General features: G+C 47.5%; 1 protein-coding gene across 1 annotated transcript in view; it reads left to right on the top strand.

The window, feature by feature from the left end:
- LOC146822729 (NFX1-type zinc finger-containing protein 1-like) overlaps positions 1-19,762 on the top strand; it is an 892,774-nt gene that overhangs the window by 754,336 nt on the left and 118,676 nt on the right. Inside the window, exon 14 of the mRNA XM_085606285.1 lies at positions 14,074-14,169. Within this exon, the coding sequence (XP_085462411.1) occupies positions 14,074-14,169 (96 nt within the window). The remainder of the gene's footprint in view (positions 1-14,073; positions 14,170-19,762) is intronic.

Raw genomic sequence — 19,762 nt, forward strand, 5'->3', positions numbered from 1 at the left:
GCTCTCGGTCTTTTCTACTGACCGACAAATCTCAGATCTGGAAGAGAGCAACTGGTGATATCCATCAATTCACGGTACCCGCCCGGGCTCAGGCCTGCCGTTCTTCGACTTCTTTGTCTCGATTCTACAGGACTACGTCCACGAACAATGGAAAACATGCCCTTCAGCTTTTGTCCTAATTGCCACACAAAATATTTCAGATAAGACCTACATAAAGTCTGCAACCTATGTTTGCCACCGGAGCACGAAGAAACTTCCTGTGAGGCGTGTTTAGCGTTCCTGTCAAAAAAGACACTTCGGCAACTAAGAGAGCGTCGTTGGGCCCACACAAACATGCAGCGAGCACAGAAGATGCTCTGGATATCTTCAGGGACCAGTCAACAGACCCCAGTCCAGAACCGGAAGACTCGGAGGCACAGACGGTGCCAACAGGTGTACAAATACTCCTGGCTAGCAGTGGGGCAGTTCAGACTCCGAGCTCGACTCCATACAGGGGCACTTGAGTACCTCGACGAAAGCAGCCCAAGCCCCTATCACACTACCCACTCCTGCTTTCAGAGCCCCACTGCCTTTAGGCCATGGAGTTCTTCTTCAACAGGCACACAAACAAAAGGCCACTCGCCTGGAAAGCCTTCGACAAACGTTGAAAATTTAAACCGTTAAAATTTGTGTCGCCATTGTTCGAAATGGGGGTCTCTAGTTGGCAGAGGTCCAAATAGAGGCCATTGCTTCTAGTCAGGGTAAGAAGGATACACTCCTAAAATAACCCCTGCTCACCCCCTTGGTAGTTTGGCACGAGCAGACAGGCTTATCTCAGAGGCAATGTGTGAAGCATTTATGAACACATACAGTAACACAGTGAAAACATTACAAATGGACACCACACCAGTTTAGAAAAATAAGTAATCTTTATTTAAACCAATGCAAGACCAAAGACAAAAATCTACAATACAGTATTAAAATTAAGGCTTTTGAAATAGTTCAGTTCAATGCAAGTTGTAAATGCGGCACTTTTCCAACAAAGTACCTTAGATGCGTCACGCAAAACAAACAAAAGGGTCGCAAGGAAGGTGATGCATCAGTAACTTGCTGCGATGGTTCCTTACTGCAGCGCAGGGGAGGTGAGTGATGCATTGGTTCCTTACTGGAGAGGAGGGGATGCGTCGGTTTCTTACTGCGTTACGGTTACGATGCAACAAGATGGCGCCTCAATGCGATGATCTGGTGCGATGCGACAAAATGGTGGCTTGATGCGATGCGATGGTCCGGTACGATGCATGTACGTTTTCAGTCACACGGCAGGTGCTGCGACAGTCATCTCGGTGGTGCGTCGGGACCCGGTGTGGATGCGGCTTGCTTCTTCCAGGTTGCTCGGCGAAGCGTCGGAACCAAGTGTGGATGCGGCACGCTTCTTCCCCGTGACTCGGTGATGCGCCGGGAATCGGTGCGGGTGCGACACGCTTCTTCTCGTTGCGTCGATCTTCCAGCTCTCAGCGACAAACAGTCTCTAGAGGTCCTAAACAGCAGCAGGCACCTCTTTGCAGGCTGGAATTCCCAGCAAGGAAATTCAGGGGAGCTGGTGGTGAAGTCTTTGTTTCCCTGAGACTTCAGAACAGGAGGCAAGCTCAGTTTCAAGCCCTTGGAGATCTTTTCTTCAAGCAGGTGACAAAGCAAACAGCAAAGTCCTTCTTCTCCTTTCCTTGGCAGCAAGCAGCCACTGCAGGCCACTCCCAGACAGCAAACAGCAAAGGGACAGTATTTCTCCTCAGCTTATCCGGCTCTTCTCCTTGGCAAAGGTTTCCTCTTGATTTCCCAGAAGTAATCTAAAGGTCTTCGGTCTGGGCCCCTCTTTTTATACACCAAAATCCTTTGTTCTCTGAAGGCAGAGAGTGTATGTACTCAGCCAAAACCAGTTCTGTCCTCACTGGTGCCGCTTCCTGGCAGGAGGTGGAGACAGCATTGTTGAAGGCGGACCATGTCCAGGCAGGTGAAAGGAAATCTCCTCACCCTATTCTAAATTCAACCCAGGGCCCATTCATCCCAGCCCTGACTCGTCAGACTGCCGGAGGCACAGCCCTCTCCCATCTCCTGTTACTCACAAGCCAGACATGCAATATACAAACCTAGCAGAGGCATACTGGATGGTTAGGCAAGAAAATAGCCACTTTCTAAAAGTGGTATTTTCAAACACAGAATGTAAAATCACCCTCATCAAAAGATGCACTTTAACATTCTGAGTTCAGGCATACTAAACTTTATTTCCCATCGTGTTCCTAGGGCCAGTTATGTGTATAATATGTTATAAACTAACTGCCCATTTTGGCCTATGGGAACAGATAGCCTTGCAATAGTGAAAAAACAGAATTGGCAGCGTTTCACTATCAGGACGTGCCACACACATCAGGGCATATCCTACCTTTCACATACAATGCACCCTGCCCAAAGGGGTACCTTGGGCCTACCTTAGAGGTGACTAACATGTAGAAAAGGTAAGGTTTAGGGACTGGCAACTGTGTGCATTTGCCAAGTCGACATGGCAGTCCCAGACTGCACACAGGCTCTGCAATTGCAGGCCTGAGACACATTTTACCAGCTGCTTCTGTGGGTGACAAAATCAGTGCTGCAAGCCCACCAGCAGCATTTGATCTACAGGCCCTGGGCACACATGGTGCACTGTACTAGGGTCTAACAAGTAAATCAAATCAGCCAATCATGGAATCACTAATCCATTACATCAATTTACAAAAAGGAGCACTTGCACGTTGGCACAGAACAGCAGTGGTAAAGCACCCAGAGCATCTAGACCAGCAAAAACAGTTGAGGCAACAGCAAACAATACAAGGGAGACCCATGCCAATAGTGCCAAGTCTAACAGCCATATACACCGAAACAAGCTTCATCAGCATAATCCAAGTCAAACAAGGACTTGGAGACGAAAAACATACTTGGATCCAAAACATGGTTCGTCTGCACAAGCTTCGGTGTCAAAACCTACACGTAAGCCTTTGCCACCAGAAACAGAAAGACAAAAAACTGCAACACATAAAGTAGGCTCTTCGACACCCTCCACATCCTCTGTGTCGAAATCAACAAAAATTACTACAGAGCCACAGAAAACACAAATAGAGCCCATTCATGAATGCTTGCAAGACATGCTGGATAAAGGTCAAAAGACTCTCTTTGTAAGCCCTCATACTGCCTAGCATCCACACAGTACATATTCAGGCAACCTGTTAAATCTAGAGTAATCACTATGTGTGTTGATAAAAAATATAAACCATGTCCACTGGGCCCTGAGTATTTTAAATACTACTTATGCTTAAATGCATACTAGCATCCACACTGTACATATTCAGGCAACCTGTTAAATCTAGGGTAATCACCCTGTGTGTTGAGAAAAAATATAAACCATGTCCACTGGGCCCTGAGTATATCAAGGGCCATGTTACATCAGACTTGCTAGTTGTAACCACTGACAGAAAAAGAGCAAATTTCCAAGACAGAGGGGATGCATCTCCTACAAATAAAGAGGGTAAAAAATACGATGAAGCAGGTAAACGAGTTGCAGCAGAAGCTGCCAGCCACATGTGCATTACAAATTCTGTGGGATTACTCTCCCGATATAATTGGGCCAAATGGGATGAAATGCAGGAACTACTGCAATAGCTCTGCAATCATTTTAAAGAGCTTTTTAACGTTTTTTAAAGTATATTACAACAAATGTTTTAAATTTATATGTTTGGTATTTGTTGACCTCAGCAGAGATCTAAATCAAATCAAATAAAAACTTGAAAAAACTACTGCAATATCTCCCTAACCAATACCAAGAACGTGCAACACAAGTAATGAAAGAGGGAATAGCAATATCTAATGCCACTATACAATGTGCCTTAGACTCTGCAGACATCAGCGCACGCAAGGTTAATACTAGTAAACTCATTAGACACCATGCATTGCTCAGAGTATCTGGGTTAAAGCCAGACGTACAGCAGCATCTGCTAAATTTACCTTTTGATGGCTAGAAGTTATTTGGCCCACAAGTAGATGAAATGCTCAAAAAGCTCAAAAAAGACACAGAAACAGCTAAATTAATGGGGCTGTACAAATATATCAGCGGCGGGGTTCCTTTTGTAGGGGTCAAAAGAGAGGTACAAACAGAGAAGTTACTCCTCTGACTCAAACATTGGCAATAAACAGCAGGGTTCCTATCAAAACCAGTTTAATAGAGGATCTTTCTATAAAACAAATTATCGAACCAGAAGTAGGGAACGTGCAACCACTGCCAAAACTCCTACCCCTTCAAAACAACCTACTCCTCCCCCCACCACATATAACACCAGTGGGGGGAAGGTTACAGAGTTTTTATCAACAATGGCAATACATCAACACAGACCAATTGGTGTGGTCCATAATCAAAGATAAGTATTATTTAGAACTCAAACAAACACCACCCACAATTCCACAGAAACCACAAAAAAATGCCTAAAGAACATCTAACACTTTTACAGGTAGAGGTTCTGTCTCTCCTTCAAAAAGGAGCAATAGAAATAGTACCCTTACAACATCAAGGATACAGAGTCTACTCCCTTCATTTTCCCATTTCCAAAAAGGACAAAACATTAAGGACTATTCTAGATCTCGGGCAACTAAACAGATACATCTCCTCGGAACACTTTCACAACAGCTCTTTGTTACTTTTAGCAAACCACATCAAAGGGCACCAACATCCAAAGCAGGGATTACTAGTTGTATAGTCAGATGCATTCAGACATGCAATCAAAAAGCCATAAGGATGCTTGCAGTACCATTATGGGCTCATTCCACACATAAACAAGGAGTCACTATGGCTTTTTTAGGAAATATTCTTATAGAAGATATTTGTAAACCAGCTATTTAGAATAACCCATATATATGTATTAAACACTATTGTGTTGATGTCCTCACCAATCAGCAAGCAAACGTGGGTCAAGCTGTACTTGAAACATTATTTCAAACAAGTAATTCAACCAGTTGCTAGCCGGAGCAAGGGAACCACTGCTTTACATTTGATGCTAAGCATATATATCTACGGCCAACACATACTTTGAATGGAATATGTTACTTACCCTTTAAGCATCTATTCTTAGTGTGTAGTGTCGTAGACGCAAATGCACCTGCTTCCCCGGAAGCCTTTGGTTGTATTACTTCGAACTATTTAAAACATGTTTTCTGAGCGGGATATGTAGTCAATAAGAGGCGTCAAGAGGCGCAGCAAACCTTTTATCTTTAAGGGACAATTTTTGTGTAATCTGCTCCATAGCAACGGTGTGCCAAAGTTGTGTGAACCAAGACGCTTCTGAGGGGACCAGGAGAGACCTCTAGGCTCGAGCTATAAGCTGTTTGACTGCGATGTCATATGACATATGAGATACCAGTCTGCCTGAGTGATAGCAGACATTGATGTGGGATGGATTCCCAAAATGATTGTGTGATAATCTGCTGATATAGGATATATCAGGGTACCCTTGTTATGACTCAGGATCTCCTTCCAAAAGATGGTACGAGAAAGGCATGCCCACTATATGTGGTGAAAGTCCCCCAGCTGCTCTCCACATCGCCATAACGCCGCAGAGGCCTCAGGGAACATGGAGTGGAGACGGACTGGGGTGTATTACCATTGAAGCATTACCTCATAGGCAATCTCTTGCTGAGAGTTGCTTCTATGTGTGCGCGGGATCTCTGTCCAGAGCAGCTGCTGCTGTATCTGAGTGATGGCAGAAGTGTTATGTAAACTATGTTTTTGACACAATATTTTTGTCAACTATATTTTTTACCACAATATTGTGTTGGTAAATCGATAGTATTTAATGAGTGGAGGTGCAGCATACAAGCTGACCCTCAGTTTTGCAACTGAGATATTCCTGCCACACAGTCTTCAAGATATGGAATAATATTGTCAGGGACTTAGGCCAGAAGAATTGGTTACCTAGAGAGTCTCCTTTGTGGTGAGAGAAGAGGCTGTTCCTGGAGTCGGGATTGTAGGGATTCCACATTTGAGACACCGATGGAATAACAAAAATTGGTGGTGTGATGCCAAGAACTGTGCTATGTAAATTTCAGGGTATCCAGGAGGAACACAAGTTCCATACAAACCAACTTTTCTGGTACCTTCAGTTGTGTCACGCAGTTAACCCATATACACAAATGTTCAGTCCATTAAAGGCGAAGTAGCAAATGGGGAAGTTGAATATACATATAATATTCCAGGTGTACCATTTGCTAGTAACCAACACCCAAGACTCATTTCACAGGTTGAGGCAGATATGAGAGGAGGACCTGTGGGATTTCACAGATTGAGTGTCAGAAAGCAAGAATGGCCTCCATGTGAATCAGATATAGCAGTGCAGTTTTGAATAATTTGATCAAAATTACTTACATTGCAGAGATGTCACCCACAAGCCTATGGCAATATGGTCAAATTATCATCCCACAGTGCCTAAGATGTAAACAACAAAGAGGAAATCTCATAAACACAAATTAGTATTACTGCAAAATAAAATGATTTTGGGAGGTGGGTCTACAATACATAACGAGAGAATGGTTTAGAAGTTCTAAGTCGACCCACTAGTGAAATTACAATTAGCTTCAATTGATATTGACTTGGACCCCTGTAAATTAGCAATTCTGTAGGAACTGGAAAAAAGCATCAAGTATGGCGAAAAGGGATTACTGTATGACATTCGAGAGCCAAGTGTACAAGGCGAGAGGCTGTCCACACAAATGTGTGCAAATATGGGGTGACTGGTGTTAACACCTAGGATTGCACTTGATTTGTTCTATGGGTCAAAGAGAGAAGATGGCTCAAAAGATCTTATGTATTAGAAAAAGAAGAAGTGGACATCTGTGTCTCTTGGTTGTAATTGCCTACTGGGATTCTTTGGTAAGATTATATTTTAATGGAATATTGTACAAAACTGAAAGGGCACTATATAATTTTCTATATGTTAAATGAAATGTTTATTAAAAACGTTGGGCTGTATAAATTGCACAAAAAGTTTACAGAACCTTCTTAATTTACCAGAGTGGTATAGTTGGGGTAGGGGCACAGCAAAGGGCATTCTCAGGAATAAAGCAACTTTACTTGAATAGAGTAATAAAAGGATAATCCTGATGGGTTGTATCTGCAAGACAAACATTGATAAACATTCTTCTAATGTTATGCTACCAATTTTAATGATTCAAAAATTAAATTGATCAGAGGGGAGGAGCCTAGCGCTTGACCAAGATGGCCGCGTGAGCCTTGAGCTCCCGCTACCCTCGCGCCCTCCGGCAATCATCCTGTCCTAAATCCTGATTTTCATGCACGGAATCCTGCAGATGAGTCACAGCTGGGGCGATTGACGTTGTCCGGGCCAAGATCGCCCACCGGGGACCGAAGTTGTGCACGGCGGAAGATTGCGGCCTACCTCCGAAGGATGCCAGGGGCTTGCGTTGGCAGGATGCCCGGCCACTAATTGAACAACAGCGGCCTTGGGAGGTGTGAACTGATGGACGGATGCCGCTGCACTTTCACTTTCGCTTTCTCGCCCTTTGTTTGCTCCGGGTTGGGAGTGCGTCATACAGATCCTCTGTTGTCTGGAGGACCTCCACCCGCTCCTGACTGGCTGTTGAAGAACTAGTCGTCCCTGTCTCCTCTACATGAGTGAGGGACGTCCTCTTGCGACTGACCGTCCTGCTGTCCGAGATGTCGACCAAATCGGAGGCAGACAGGTCGAAGTCTAAGACTACCAGGCGGGGAGGCTATATCCAATCCAACAATATGGATCGTTATGCCCAGCAGAAGGGGTCGCCTGGTGGATCGGGACAGTCGCTGGAAGCACAGAAGGCCGATTCATCCCCAGCCTCGGAGTTATCGTTGCAGGATATCAAGGGGGCGAAAGATGGGATACAATCTTCGATTGGGCGACAGTTCGAGACCCTGGCGCACAAGGTGGACATGATTTTGGTCGATGTCAACTTGATTCGCGCGGACCTGGGAAAAACCAATGAGCGGGTCAAGTCCCTGGACCTCAAGACTACTGGCCTCGCGGACGATGTCTCGGAACTCCAGGCTGAGGTCCGCAAGCTACGAACCGCGAATGACCTCTCCGCCTGCCGGCTCGAGGGCTTTGAAGGTCGGGCCCGGCGCAATAATGTGCGCATTATCGGGGTCCCGGAGGCTTCGGAGGAGCTCTCCGTGGACCTCCTCGTCGAGGATTTGGTGGTGAATCATCTTGCGCCAAAGGGCCTCGGCAAGTTTTTCGCTGTGGAGCGGGCTCACCGAGTGCCTGGCGGATGGCCTAAGGTGGGAGCCCCCCCGCGGCCGATTGTCGCCCGGATCTTCCACTTTCGAGATCGGGACGCTATCCTGCAAGCATCGAGGGTGACAGGCCCGGTGCCTTTTCAAAATGCCTCTGTGAGCTTTTACCCTGATTTCACCCAGATGGTGCAGAAACAGAGGCAAAGTTTCCTGGGGGTGAAGCGGCGGCTTAGGGATATGGACCTGAAGTATGCCATGCTTTTCCCCGCTAAGCTGCGTGTGGTATATGAGGATCGGACTTTCTTCTTCGAATCGCCGGACATGGCAGGGGACTGGTTGGATGCACTCCCTCGGCGGCAGCCCGGCCGGGACGGCGTGGATGGGGTGGAAGGCGACCGGGATGGACAGAAGTGATACCTTCGGTGCTGGCCTGCTTCGATTCAGCCCTGGACAGAGACTCGCACCTTATTGCAGTAATGGGAGGGCGGCGGGGGGAAGATAGGGGCACTTTCCTCCCTTGGGGTGTCTTTTGTAGATTTGTTTCTGGTAGGGCGACAGGCACACTGCAAGTTGGGGGGGCTTTGTAAGCTGACGCAGGGGTGCAGGGTGGGGGGGGGGGTTTCAGGATGTTGGGGTTGTTGTTTGGGGTTGTTGTTTTTTCTTGCAAGGCGTAGCAATGACTGTCAGAATTGTCCGACTGTGGTTCTCTGGGGGGGGGGGAGGTCTCTTTGTGTTCAGGGATGGGGGATAGGGGCTTAAACGTACTCAGCTGGAATGTTAATGGCTTAGGGGACCGTATAAAACGTGGGATAGTCCTGCAATTTTTGAAACGGACCTTGCCAGATGTGGTTCTCTTGCAGGAGACCCACCTTATAGGGAATATGTGTTATGCACTTAACAGAAAGGGCTACAAATTCATTGCTCACTCATAAGAAACTTATCAACGTTCGGGCGGATCTTCTCCTAGGGTTGCGCGCTCAATGGACCAGGGACGGCCTTGAACTAGATGATGAGGATTGGCAGTACGCAGTTTCTTCCCCCAAAGAGGTCGCTATCCCCGCGCGCCTGCGGCTGGTGCAGCTTAAAATACTCCATAGGGTCTATGTGACGGGGCCCAGGTTGGTCCACATGGGTTTCTCTGAGGAGGGCTTATGTAAGAGAGGCTGTGGTATGGTGGGTACCTTCCTCCATATTATTTGGGAATGCGGTGCTATTATGGAGTTCTGGAGGCAAGTCCACGAGGTGATGGGGGAGGTGACAGGAATTGTTATGCAGCCTGAGGCGCGATGTTGTCTCCTGAATGTCTGGAGTCCTACTGACCACAACGCGGCACAGACTCAGTGGGTGACCCTGGGGAACATGGTAGCCAAGCGCGATATCGCTTGGCTGTGGGGCTCCAATAGGCCGCCCACATTGACAGCGTGGATGGAAAACATGGACTGGAGCATATTTAGGGAGAAGACAGTGTATTGTGCTCGAGGGCGCCCTCGGAAATGGCACGCTGTGTGGGGTCCATGGAACCAGTACAGAGGGGACATATGCCTCCCCCCCGACCCGGATCCGCCTGAGGAGCAACTTTCCCCTTAGTCTTTTTCCGGCTTTGGCTTTCCCGCTGATATGTGTTTGTTTCTAGAGTCTCTGCCTTTCCCTCCTTTCCCTTACTATAAACCTGTGCCTGTTGGACGTGATGGGGCTCGTCCCCCCTGATGGGAACCTCTCTTGGTGTTTACAGTACCTTTCGCCTTGCTTGTGTTTAGGGTTGTATTTATGTTTATGCAAAATGGAACCTTTGGCTCTCCTGTCAGTGATATGTGGACGCAAGCATGTGTTGAATCTCTAAAGCTGCCGTACCTCCGGGTTGTCGGCTGAATAGCTGTGTCACTGATCTAAAATAAAGGTTTTAAAAAAAAAAAAAAAAAAAATTCAATTGATCATAATGTTCCCTGGGGTGAAAACGCAAACATTACTTATCTGTAATTTAAACTATCTTTGTTTCACTACTGGCGTTCAGTGACCAAAGCTTGGGAGGTAGTAGGGTTTTTGAAAACCAAGAAGTGAGGCCTGTCCATTTTCAGTGAACCCAGCCTGTCCATTTTCAGTGAACCCGGCCGTGGCCTCTCTAGTTCCAAGGAATCTCCCAACACTGTCAGTTATCAAGGCTCTGCGAGTGCTGCTGCGCCATTTAATGACCTGTCCTTCTTGACGTGCCAGCTGAAACCGGTTCTGGCAAAACCCAGATCGTACAGGTCCCCTGGGCTAAACGACCTTCTTCAAGCAGGATATCCACTTTTGGGCCAGAAAACTTGCACCTGTATTCGATTACTGTCTAAGGAGTTCCTTAATACCGGACTCTTGGTGCGGTGTCATCATTCAACCTATCTTTAAAGGTGGATCTAAATCTAATCCCAGAAATTATAGGTTGATAGCCCTTTTGGACAATGAAGCAAAATTATGTTCAAGCTTGCTCCTGGAGGATCTGTGACAATGGGTTGTGTTGAGGAGTGTCATGCTGAAGAGTCAAACAGGGTTTGCTGAGAAGTCTGGTACCTCGAGAAACCTGTTAGCAATATCCTTACTTTCATGAAGCGCCAATTTTTCTCGGACCCTGCTGCACTGGTGTTTTGTGGACTTCAGCGCAGCTTTTGAATCTGTCCCAAGGAGCGCCCTGGGGATAAAGCTAAAGAACTGGGGTGTGCCACTGAATAGCCTTGATGCACTTATATATCTATATACCAACCCATGGATCTGTGTCAAATTGGGCGATGGAACTTGCGTATCCAGGAAAATTGGCACCTCGTGAGGAGTCAAGCAGGGGTGTGTGCTGGCTCCATTGCTTTTTGTACATCTCTGATCTGTCCAGCGCACTCGATCATTCAAATACCCATCCACCCAAATTCAAAGTCGAACACATTAGCAACTTGCTCTATGCCAATGACCTACTTCTTCTTAGTCAAACGAAAGTCGGCATGCAGCTCTTGTTAAATGTATTGCACTCTTAGGCCAATGTTAACTGGCAGGAAGTTAATTTAAGAAAACCAAGATTTTAATAATGGGCAAGAAAATCAGCAAGGCGGGCTGCTGGCACCTCAGTGGAAGTAAGATCACGATGGAGCAGACATATAAATACCTTAGTGTTACAATCGATGCAAGGTGCTCCTTTTCCCGGCTCATGGAAGCTGTGGAAACCAAGGCCCTGATCTTCTTATCATTTTTTCAAAATTGTCAAGCTCGATGTGTGGGATGAGCCTCAACCAACTTCTGAAGCTAATGAGGGCAACAATCATCCCATTCCTGGTTTATGGCAGTGAAATCCTTTAAGGGAAGGATGGAAGCACTTAAACAAGTTGGTTACCAAGATTTACAAAGCCGTTCTTCGTTTACCGTTATCCTCATCTGCTGCTCATATCCGATTCGAATTTGGCCTCCTGATCAAATGCCAAGTGCTTTTTGAATTTCTGTCACAAACTCCGGGTTGCCAGGAGAGGAAATCTGGAGGCCCTATTGTGGGACAAAATTCAATCAGACGGTGCCAGACAACCATATTCCTTGCACCTTAGGGATTGTTGCAGCCTCTTGAATGCCGGGGAGCTTTGAGCTACACATCCACGTCAAAATGTCTTCAAACTAAGCATCAAAAAGCGAGTGTACCTTCGCTCACATCAGGTTGACATGGACACCTTGGTGAAGCACAAGCACGCTTGGGCTGTCATCAACTCTTATCATCTGAGGCATGTCAAACCCTGTCTGGACGGTACGTCCTCAAAATATATTTAAAAAAACTAAAGTTTATGGTCCTCAGGCTGGAGAATGGACGTTTTTGAATCATTTAGCCATTTGGCACCAGTCTTCAGAGTCCATGATGTGCAGGGGTTGTAACATGTATGGTGAATCATTTCAGCACGTCATTTGTATCTGTCCAAACATGCTAGAAGAGCAGAAAGCGCTCTTAAGACCGAAATGGAATAAATTAGGCACATGACGGCAGTCAATTATCAATGTCCTCAACCCTGACAATACCACCCTGAACCTCTTGCTGGTCAAGTTTGTGACGTTGGTGACCAAGAAGTTAAGCGTGGATGTAACAACGTGCAGAGTGACTCCAGCTATTAGTTCTAGCAGTCCTCTGGATGACATGTCAGTTTCACAGCCCATCAAGGCAGTTCCTTTTAGTCAACCGTCATAAATTCAAGGACTTAGCAACATGCCCACTCTCAGCGTAGTGTCCCTTATCTGAATATTGGTTACAGCTGATCTAGTCCATGAACTCTCTAATTCACTGTGCTGGGTAAAAAGCACTAAGAATTCAGCGCTTGTTTTGCTGCTACCTTATTTTCTGCACCTTGCTCACACCTTGTTTTCCTAGTTATTGGAGCAGCTATCTGTTTAGCGGTATTAAGTAGCGTATAATGTTGTGAAAGCCATTTGACTTGTACTAGAACACTGTCTTAAGGATTTTGTGATTGTAAATGTAAAAAACTCCGAAAGCCATTCTTGGACTTTTAAAATTGCTTATGTTTTATTGTTTGTATTGGTTTTAAGTAACCAAACAATAAATGATATGCTAATAGGCAGTGAACCTGGAAAGTGGTTTGGTCTTTGGAGAGTTCGTTTGCGACACTGATTGATTGATGATACCAGTAAATTTGCTCTGTACAAATATAGTTTTGAGCTGAGCAGCACACATTTCTTATTGTACCTTGTTAGCAAAATATGTTCTCATATACTGGAAGATGGCTTCTCAAACCATCTTATACTATTCAGTGTTTTTTGTGGGGACAGTTTCATTGGTATGCCTGTGTTCTTTGTTCTAGACCACAGTAAGAGGAATGGATGAGGGAAGCATGCTACTCTGGTGAGGTTTAGTGTTCCGTTTGATTTCTCAGGGTTTATTTTGTGTCTGATTCCTCAGGGCCACCTTGCGGGTCACAGCAGAATAGTCTACAACAGCATTACTTTCATGGCCACTGGTGCCATAAGCAATTGGGGGATAGATTTTTGGGTCATTTCCAGACAATGCTATATAGCAGCTAGACCAAGTCTTCCAAGAACTTGCAGAATGTATCACTACATGGGTTAGGCACCCACAGTTCTATATCTACTCCCAGGAATTTCTGTACACTGCATGCAGTGGTGTAGAAAGGGGGGGTGCAGTCTGGGGTGGTGACATCCTCTCGCTCCTACCTGCTGTCTCGGGAACAGCAACCCCCCTCCCCCCGGCTGTTCAATTGAGCCGCCGGGACGGCAAAAACAGGGACCGCCATGGGCGGCCTTAGGGCTAGCTATGCCACTGCTGCTATGGATGTTAGAATTGCCATAGTTAGAAATTACATTTTAAAAGCTGACCACAATTTTCAAAACAGAAATCACTAGATGAGATGGCAGATACAAGAGTTTGATGGGTGGCTAAGCTGCCAGTTTGTGATGTTTGTGCCCTTAATGTCTTTCTCTTAATACACCCCATACTTTTTTATGTACAGCTCCTTCCTAGAGGTGCTGAATTCTTCTGACATCTATGCAAAATCTATGCACTTGTTGCCGAGATGCATAGACTCAGTGGGTCATTTAGTCCCTGGCCTCCTCCTCTGGTGTAAGGCATTAGTAAATCTTTCCTAGTTTACAGAATGTCGATTGGAATGTTTTCTCCAAATTGCTGGAAGCATATTGGACACCTCACCTATATCATAGTTCTACTGGCATAAAAGCTGCAAAATTAAAACATGAATTAAAATATGAAGACTTTCAGTGCTTTCCTGTGTGCACATTATAAAGTTTATCTGCTTTTATTTGTCTTTTAGCACCGCATGAGGCCTGAAATCGCGCAGTTGTTGACGCCACACATTTATGATAAGCTAGAAAACCACCTGTCGGTCTATCAGTATGACAGAGTTAAGGTAACTAATAAAGATTTATCATTCTCTGACAGTGAGTCCACCATCTTAAGATTTCTTTCTTTGCCATCTTGTTGTTTACAGTGTTTTTATTATGACTTGATTACTTGTCTGTCATTTCGTGCATTTATTAAATCCTTGATATGTGGTGTATCTGCCTGATCCAGCAGAATACTAAGCTCTCTGCTGTGAATTACTGTACTTTTCTTGTGTCCATCTTAGGGCACTGTAGCACCTGTGTGGTCACACTTTATCAGCTGGCATTCTGGAATGTTGCCCGATGCCAGTTGATGACAGATGACAGCAGTGTACCGGGCTCTACGGGCATCCGCCTCTTCCTTTGCGACTTGGCCTTCATGTAAATGATGTTTGGGATATTTTAATAAAGACACATACTTATCGACTATGTGTGAAGTGTCTTTACACAGTGGCGATGATTTCCAACACATCGGAACAAACCTATCTGTGCCATTTTTGCTACTGTTTGATGGATCGCAGTTTTTGCAGCAGGTTTTCACTTGGACATAACTTATTTTGAAGTCAACGGCTTGCGGCATCTACATGAGGAAAGGTCAGGTCAGTGCCGCTTTGTCATGTTCTGACACACGTTGATTGCCTATTGGAAGCAAAGTCAGTGACAGTTTAACTGTCTACAGCCGTGCGCTGACTTGCCTGCAATTGAAACCTGCTTGTCACAGCATTCTTTTTATGATGATGTCATCTGCTTGGTCACGCACTCTCTCCTGCTGATCCTGCTCGCAGTGCACCCTGGATCTCCTTCTATTACGTCAGTACCTTGTGAAGTTCTACGTGCTGCACGCTGTTCATTAGGTCTCGCCGAGCGTTGCAGCGCGCATGTGCTGTATGCTTTGCGAAGCATGTAGTATACACTATAACGTGAAAGCTTTGTAGAAGCTCCGTCCACTCTCTGCCCATATTTTTGATTGGCTTAGGTGCTAAATGCTGCCTTCCCATTGGTTTTAGCCTTGTTAGTCCCTCCTCCTCATGGCCATGTCGTCATTTGGATACTTCCATAGCTACTGGCCCCATTACTTTTAGAACACTTTTGTTCCCCTGGCTTCCCCACTCCCCTCCTGAAAGCCATGACTTCTCTGCCCATTAACCCCCCCCGCACTCTTGTTTTAAATGCAATAGGACTCACGTAAATGTGAGTTCTATTGCATTGCAAATGCTTGTTAAAGTAGTGCGCAGTCATTTACATTTGACATGTGAGCGATGCCTGACATCACAGCCACCCTTCCTTCCGCACCACCTCTTTCTATGCCTCCACTGCCGCGCCCGAACCCCTCGCTTCCTCCAGCTCCCGGCACAGCACAGCTCACCTTGGCTAAAACAGCAAAGGGTCAGAATGAGCCCCTTTTCTTATTCTGTGGGACTGGGACCGGACAGTTGACCCAAAACAGATTTCCCCGCCACTTGGTCATTATTAAGGCAGTGCAGACAAGCATACACTACGTGCTCGCGGGCAAAAGAAATATTTATATGCTGTTAAAGCTTCTTGCATAGTCGCTAGGGGATTTGTCTGATTCTTAGATGGCCGCCAAACGGGACGTGCATACCACATGCGCCGGAGTAGGTAGCACAGCCAGCACTCCACACTTCTTCCAGTTTTACAGCTCCCAGTTTGTTATGTGCTGCCTACGGGTGGGCACCTCCAGGGCTCTGCAGCCCTTCTATTCCCGGAGCCTCTCTGGAGGCCCCTGGTTTTCTGTAGCCACCTCCTGATGCTGGCCCGTCCGACCCCCGGTGTCTTCCCGCCGGGGTCTCTGCACTGCGGAGGGGCCCAGAAGCAGCGGTGCTGGACCCGGTAGAGGTTGCTGGGTTCTGACAGGGTCAGCCTTTTTGCTCGGGGAGCACTGTTGGGAGGGGGGCTACAATGAGCCCGATGCTGGCCTGTCCGACCCCCGGTGTCTTCCCGCCGGGGTCTCTGCGCTGCGGAGGGGCCCAGAAGCGGCGGTGCTGGACCTGGTAGAGGTTGCTGGGTCCTGACAGGGTCAGCCTTTTTGCTCGGGGATGCACTGTTGGGAGGCGGGCTGCGATGAGCACAAATGGCCCCACTGGAGAGGAGGAGAGGTTACTCGCGCGCATGTCTGGTTTCATGGCGCCGCCGGTGTCCCCTCTGTCCACCCTTTTTAGCGCCCCTCGGGACATGAAGACATAAATGTAGTTCTTGATCCTGGATACCCAGACCGAGGTGTGTTGAGCCCTCCAGGAGGCGGTCCGCGGGTCCGACTTCTCTGTCCACCGCTGGCAGCGGGAAGAAGGTAAACAGCCAACGGAGTTATTATCATCTGCATGCACTTTTTGTTAACTCGCGCCTGTGTCTCCCTAGTATCTCAGTAACCTCCTGTTAGAACCGGCGGTCTCTAGTTGGCAGAGGTATACACTTCTGACAAATAGGGACCAACCAACTCTAGTCAGGGAAAGGGGATTACACACTCAGATAACCCCTGCTACCCCCTTGGTAGCTTGGCAGAGCAGACAGGCTTATCTCAGAGGCAGTGTGTTAAGCATTTATGACCACATACAGTAATAAAGTGAATACACTACAGATGGACACGACACAGAAGTTATTATAAAAATAGTATTTTTATATAAGGCTTAGCACAAGACCAAATAACGACAAAAATATACCACAGTCTTAATAAATACTCTTTGGAAGGAAAAATAATAGTTCAAGTAAGGTTTCTTCTTGGCAAATAGTTCTTTAGCAAAGTATTCTTCTGAGCACAGTTCTTTGGCAACAATGTAACCCCCACAGGAGTCACACGACGTCGAGTCTACAAGATTCCCAAGGTTCGGCGTCGACCGCGAGAAGCGCTACGTCGAGCCTGGAGTCGCAACAGACCCCACAAGTACAGTACCTTGAGAAATGAAGAAAACGATGCTCCACGGCGTCAAGATGTCGGCGCCGAGGTCGGCGTCGATCGTGCCTCGGAGTCGGGTCAATCCGCAGCGGTGTCGAGGGATGTCGGGCCGGAGCAGCGCTCACGGCGTCGAGAAGGGCGTCGAGTCGATGCGATCAGCAGCGGCGTCGGGACGGGGTCGCTTGGAGGTAGAGCCGATACTCACTCCTCACTGGCGTTGATACGGGCGTCGAGACGGGGTCACTTGGAGCCGGGGCCGATACCCACTGCTCACTGGTGTTGCTGCTGGCGTCGATCGGGGCCGGCGTCGAAGGCTCGGGACACTGGAGCCGTTACTCACGATGTCGAGCTGGATTCGGCGGCGTCGGCGGCGTCGAGACTGCAGATTTTCCCTTGTGTACTGGAAACAACACCTTCCAGCAATTCAGCAAATGGTGAAGTCCTTTGGCCCTGTGACTTCAGCAGGAGACTGGCACTCTTCCAGTCCTTGGAGATTTCCTAGCAAGTGTTCAGAGAGTACACACCAAGTTCCTCTCTCCTTGTTCCTTGGCAAAAATAAAGAAGCAGCTTTCAGGTTCCTCCACAGCAAAACGCACTCTGGCAGAAAGGGGAGGCAAGTCCTTAGATCAGCAGGCTTCTTGTCCTTGGTACAGGTTTCCTTGTCAGAAGTGATCTGAGTTCTTGGTTCAGGGGTCCTTCTCTTATACCCCTTTTTCCCTTTGTTCCCTTTGTCCAAGCAGGGAGATTCCCACCAGCTCAGGTTTGTTGTGGGTGTTGCCAGGCAGAGGCACCTGGCCTATTCACTGAGCAGGGCAGAGTCCTCAGCCGCCCAGCAGGAGGCGGAGCCAGTATTGTCACTGGCAGGAGCAGGGCTATCAGTCGCCCAGCAGGAGGCGGAGCCAGTATTGTGTCAGGCAGGGCAGGCTACTCTTCCCTCACTCTATGTGTAAACGCCCCATTCACCCCACACTGACTCACTCAGACCTCTGGAGCCACCCAGCCCCTGACACACACACCAAACCAGCAGAGACCGGTAGATAGTTGGACAAGAAAATAGCCACTTTCTAAAAGTGCTATTTTCAAACATAGAATTTAAAAACCATCCATCCTAAAGGGTGTGTTATTAAATTCTGAGTTCAGGGATACTAAACTCGACTTGCTACCATGCTCCCTGAGTCAGATAGATTATAATGGAGTTAATAATCAGTCTGCCCAGTCTGGCCTATTGGAGGCAGGTAGCCCTTCAATAGTGAAAAACGAAAATGGCTGTAATTCACTATTAGGTCATGCCACACACATCAGGGCATGACCTACCTTTTACCAACAATGCACCCTGCCCTAGGGCCTACCATAGAGGTGTCTGAAATGTGGCAAAGGGAAGGTTTAGAGACTGGTAAGTAGGTTTCCTTACCAAGTCGACATGGCAGTCAGGGACTGCATGCAGGCGCTGCGGTGGCAGGCCTGAGACACATTTTACACGCTGCTTCTGTGGGTGGCACAACCAGTGCTGCAAGCCCACCAGCAGCAGTTAACTTACACGCCCTTGGCACACGCAGTGCACTAGACTAGGGTCTGAACAGTAAGTCAACCAAGCCAATCATGGTAACACCAATCCATGTAACAATTTAACATAGGGAGCACTTGCACTGTGGCACTGATCAGCAGTGGCACAGTGCCCAAAGCAATAATCCAGCAAAAACATCGTAAACAGAGGAGGCAAACAGAAAAAAATGGAGGAGAGACTCATGCCAATGATGCCAGGTCTAACACGTGTCCCCTCCAGCTGAAATGTGGGGAGAACTACCCTTCACCCAGGGAGTCCTCATCACTAAGGCGGAAAAATCTGGACAGACCATCAGCATTGGCGTGATCTGTACCAGGGCGGTGTTCCACCGTAAAGTCCATCCCCTGTAGGGAAATGGACCACCTCAACAGTTTTGGGTTCTCACCCCTCATCTGCATTAACCATCTGAGGGGCCTGTGGTCTGTCTGAACCCGGAAGTGAGACCCAAACAAGTAGGGTCTTAGCTTCTTCAGCGCCCAGACCACAGCAAATGCCTCACGCTCTATCGCACTCCACCTTTGTTCCCTGGGAAGTAACCTCCGGCTGATGAAGGCTACAGGTAAGTCTCGGCCCTCCTCATTCATCTGTGCTAGAACAGCCCCCACACCATGCTCTGAAGCGTCCGTCTGGACAATGAATTCTTTTGAAAAGTCGGGTGCCTGGAGGACCGGTGCTGTACACATTGCAGTTTTCAGGGTGTCAAAGGCTTTCTGACAGGCGTCAGTCCAGATCACAAGTCTCGGCTGCTTCCTGGAAGTCAGCGAGGTCAAGGGGTGCACAATGTTGCCATACCCCTTGACAAACCTCCTGTAGTAACCCGTGAGACCCAAGAAGGCTCTCACCTGAGTCTGGGTTTTGGGCGGTTCCCAAGCCAGGATGGTATCTATCTTGGGTTGCAGGGGGGCCACCTTGCCGCTCCCTACTTGGTGCCCCAAGTACACCACTGAACCCTGCCCAATCTGGCACTTACTAGCCTTGATTGTGAGGCCTGCTCTGCGCAGGGCCAACAACACTTCCTGGAGGTGGTGCAAGTGTTCCTCCCAGCTGGCGCTGAACACTGCTATATCGTCCAGGTAGGCGGCGCTGAAATCTTCCAGCCCGGCCAATACCTGGTTAACCAACCTCTGGAATGTGGCAGGGGCAT

The sequence above is a fragment of the Triturus cristatus genome, chromosome 5_2 (genome assembly GCF_964204655.1).
Source record: "Triturus cristatus chromosome 5_2, aTriCri1.1, whole genome shotgun sequence".
NCBI lineage: Eukaryota > Metazoa > Chordata > Amphibia > Caudata > Salamandridae > Triturus > Triturus cristatus.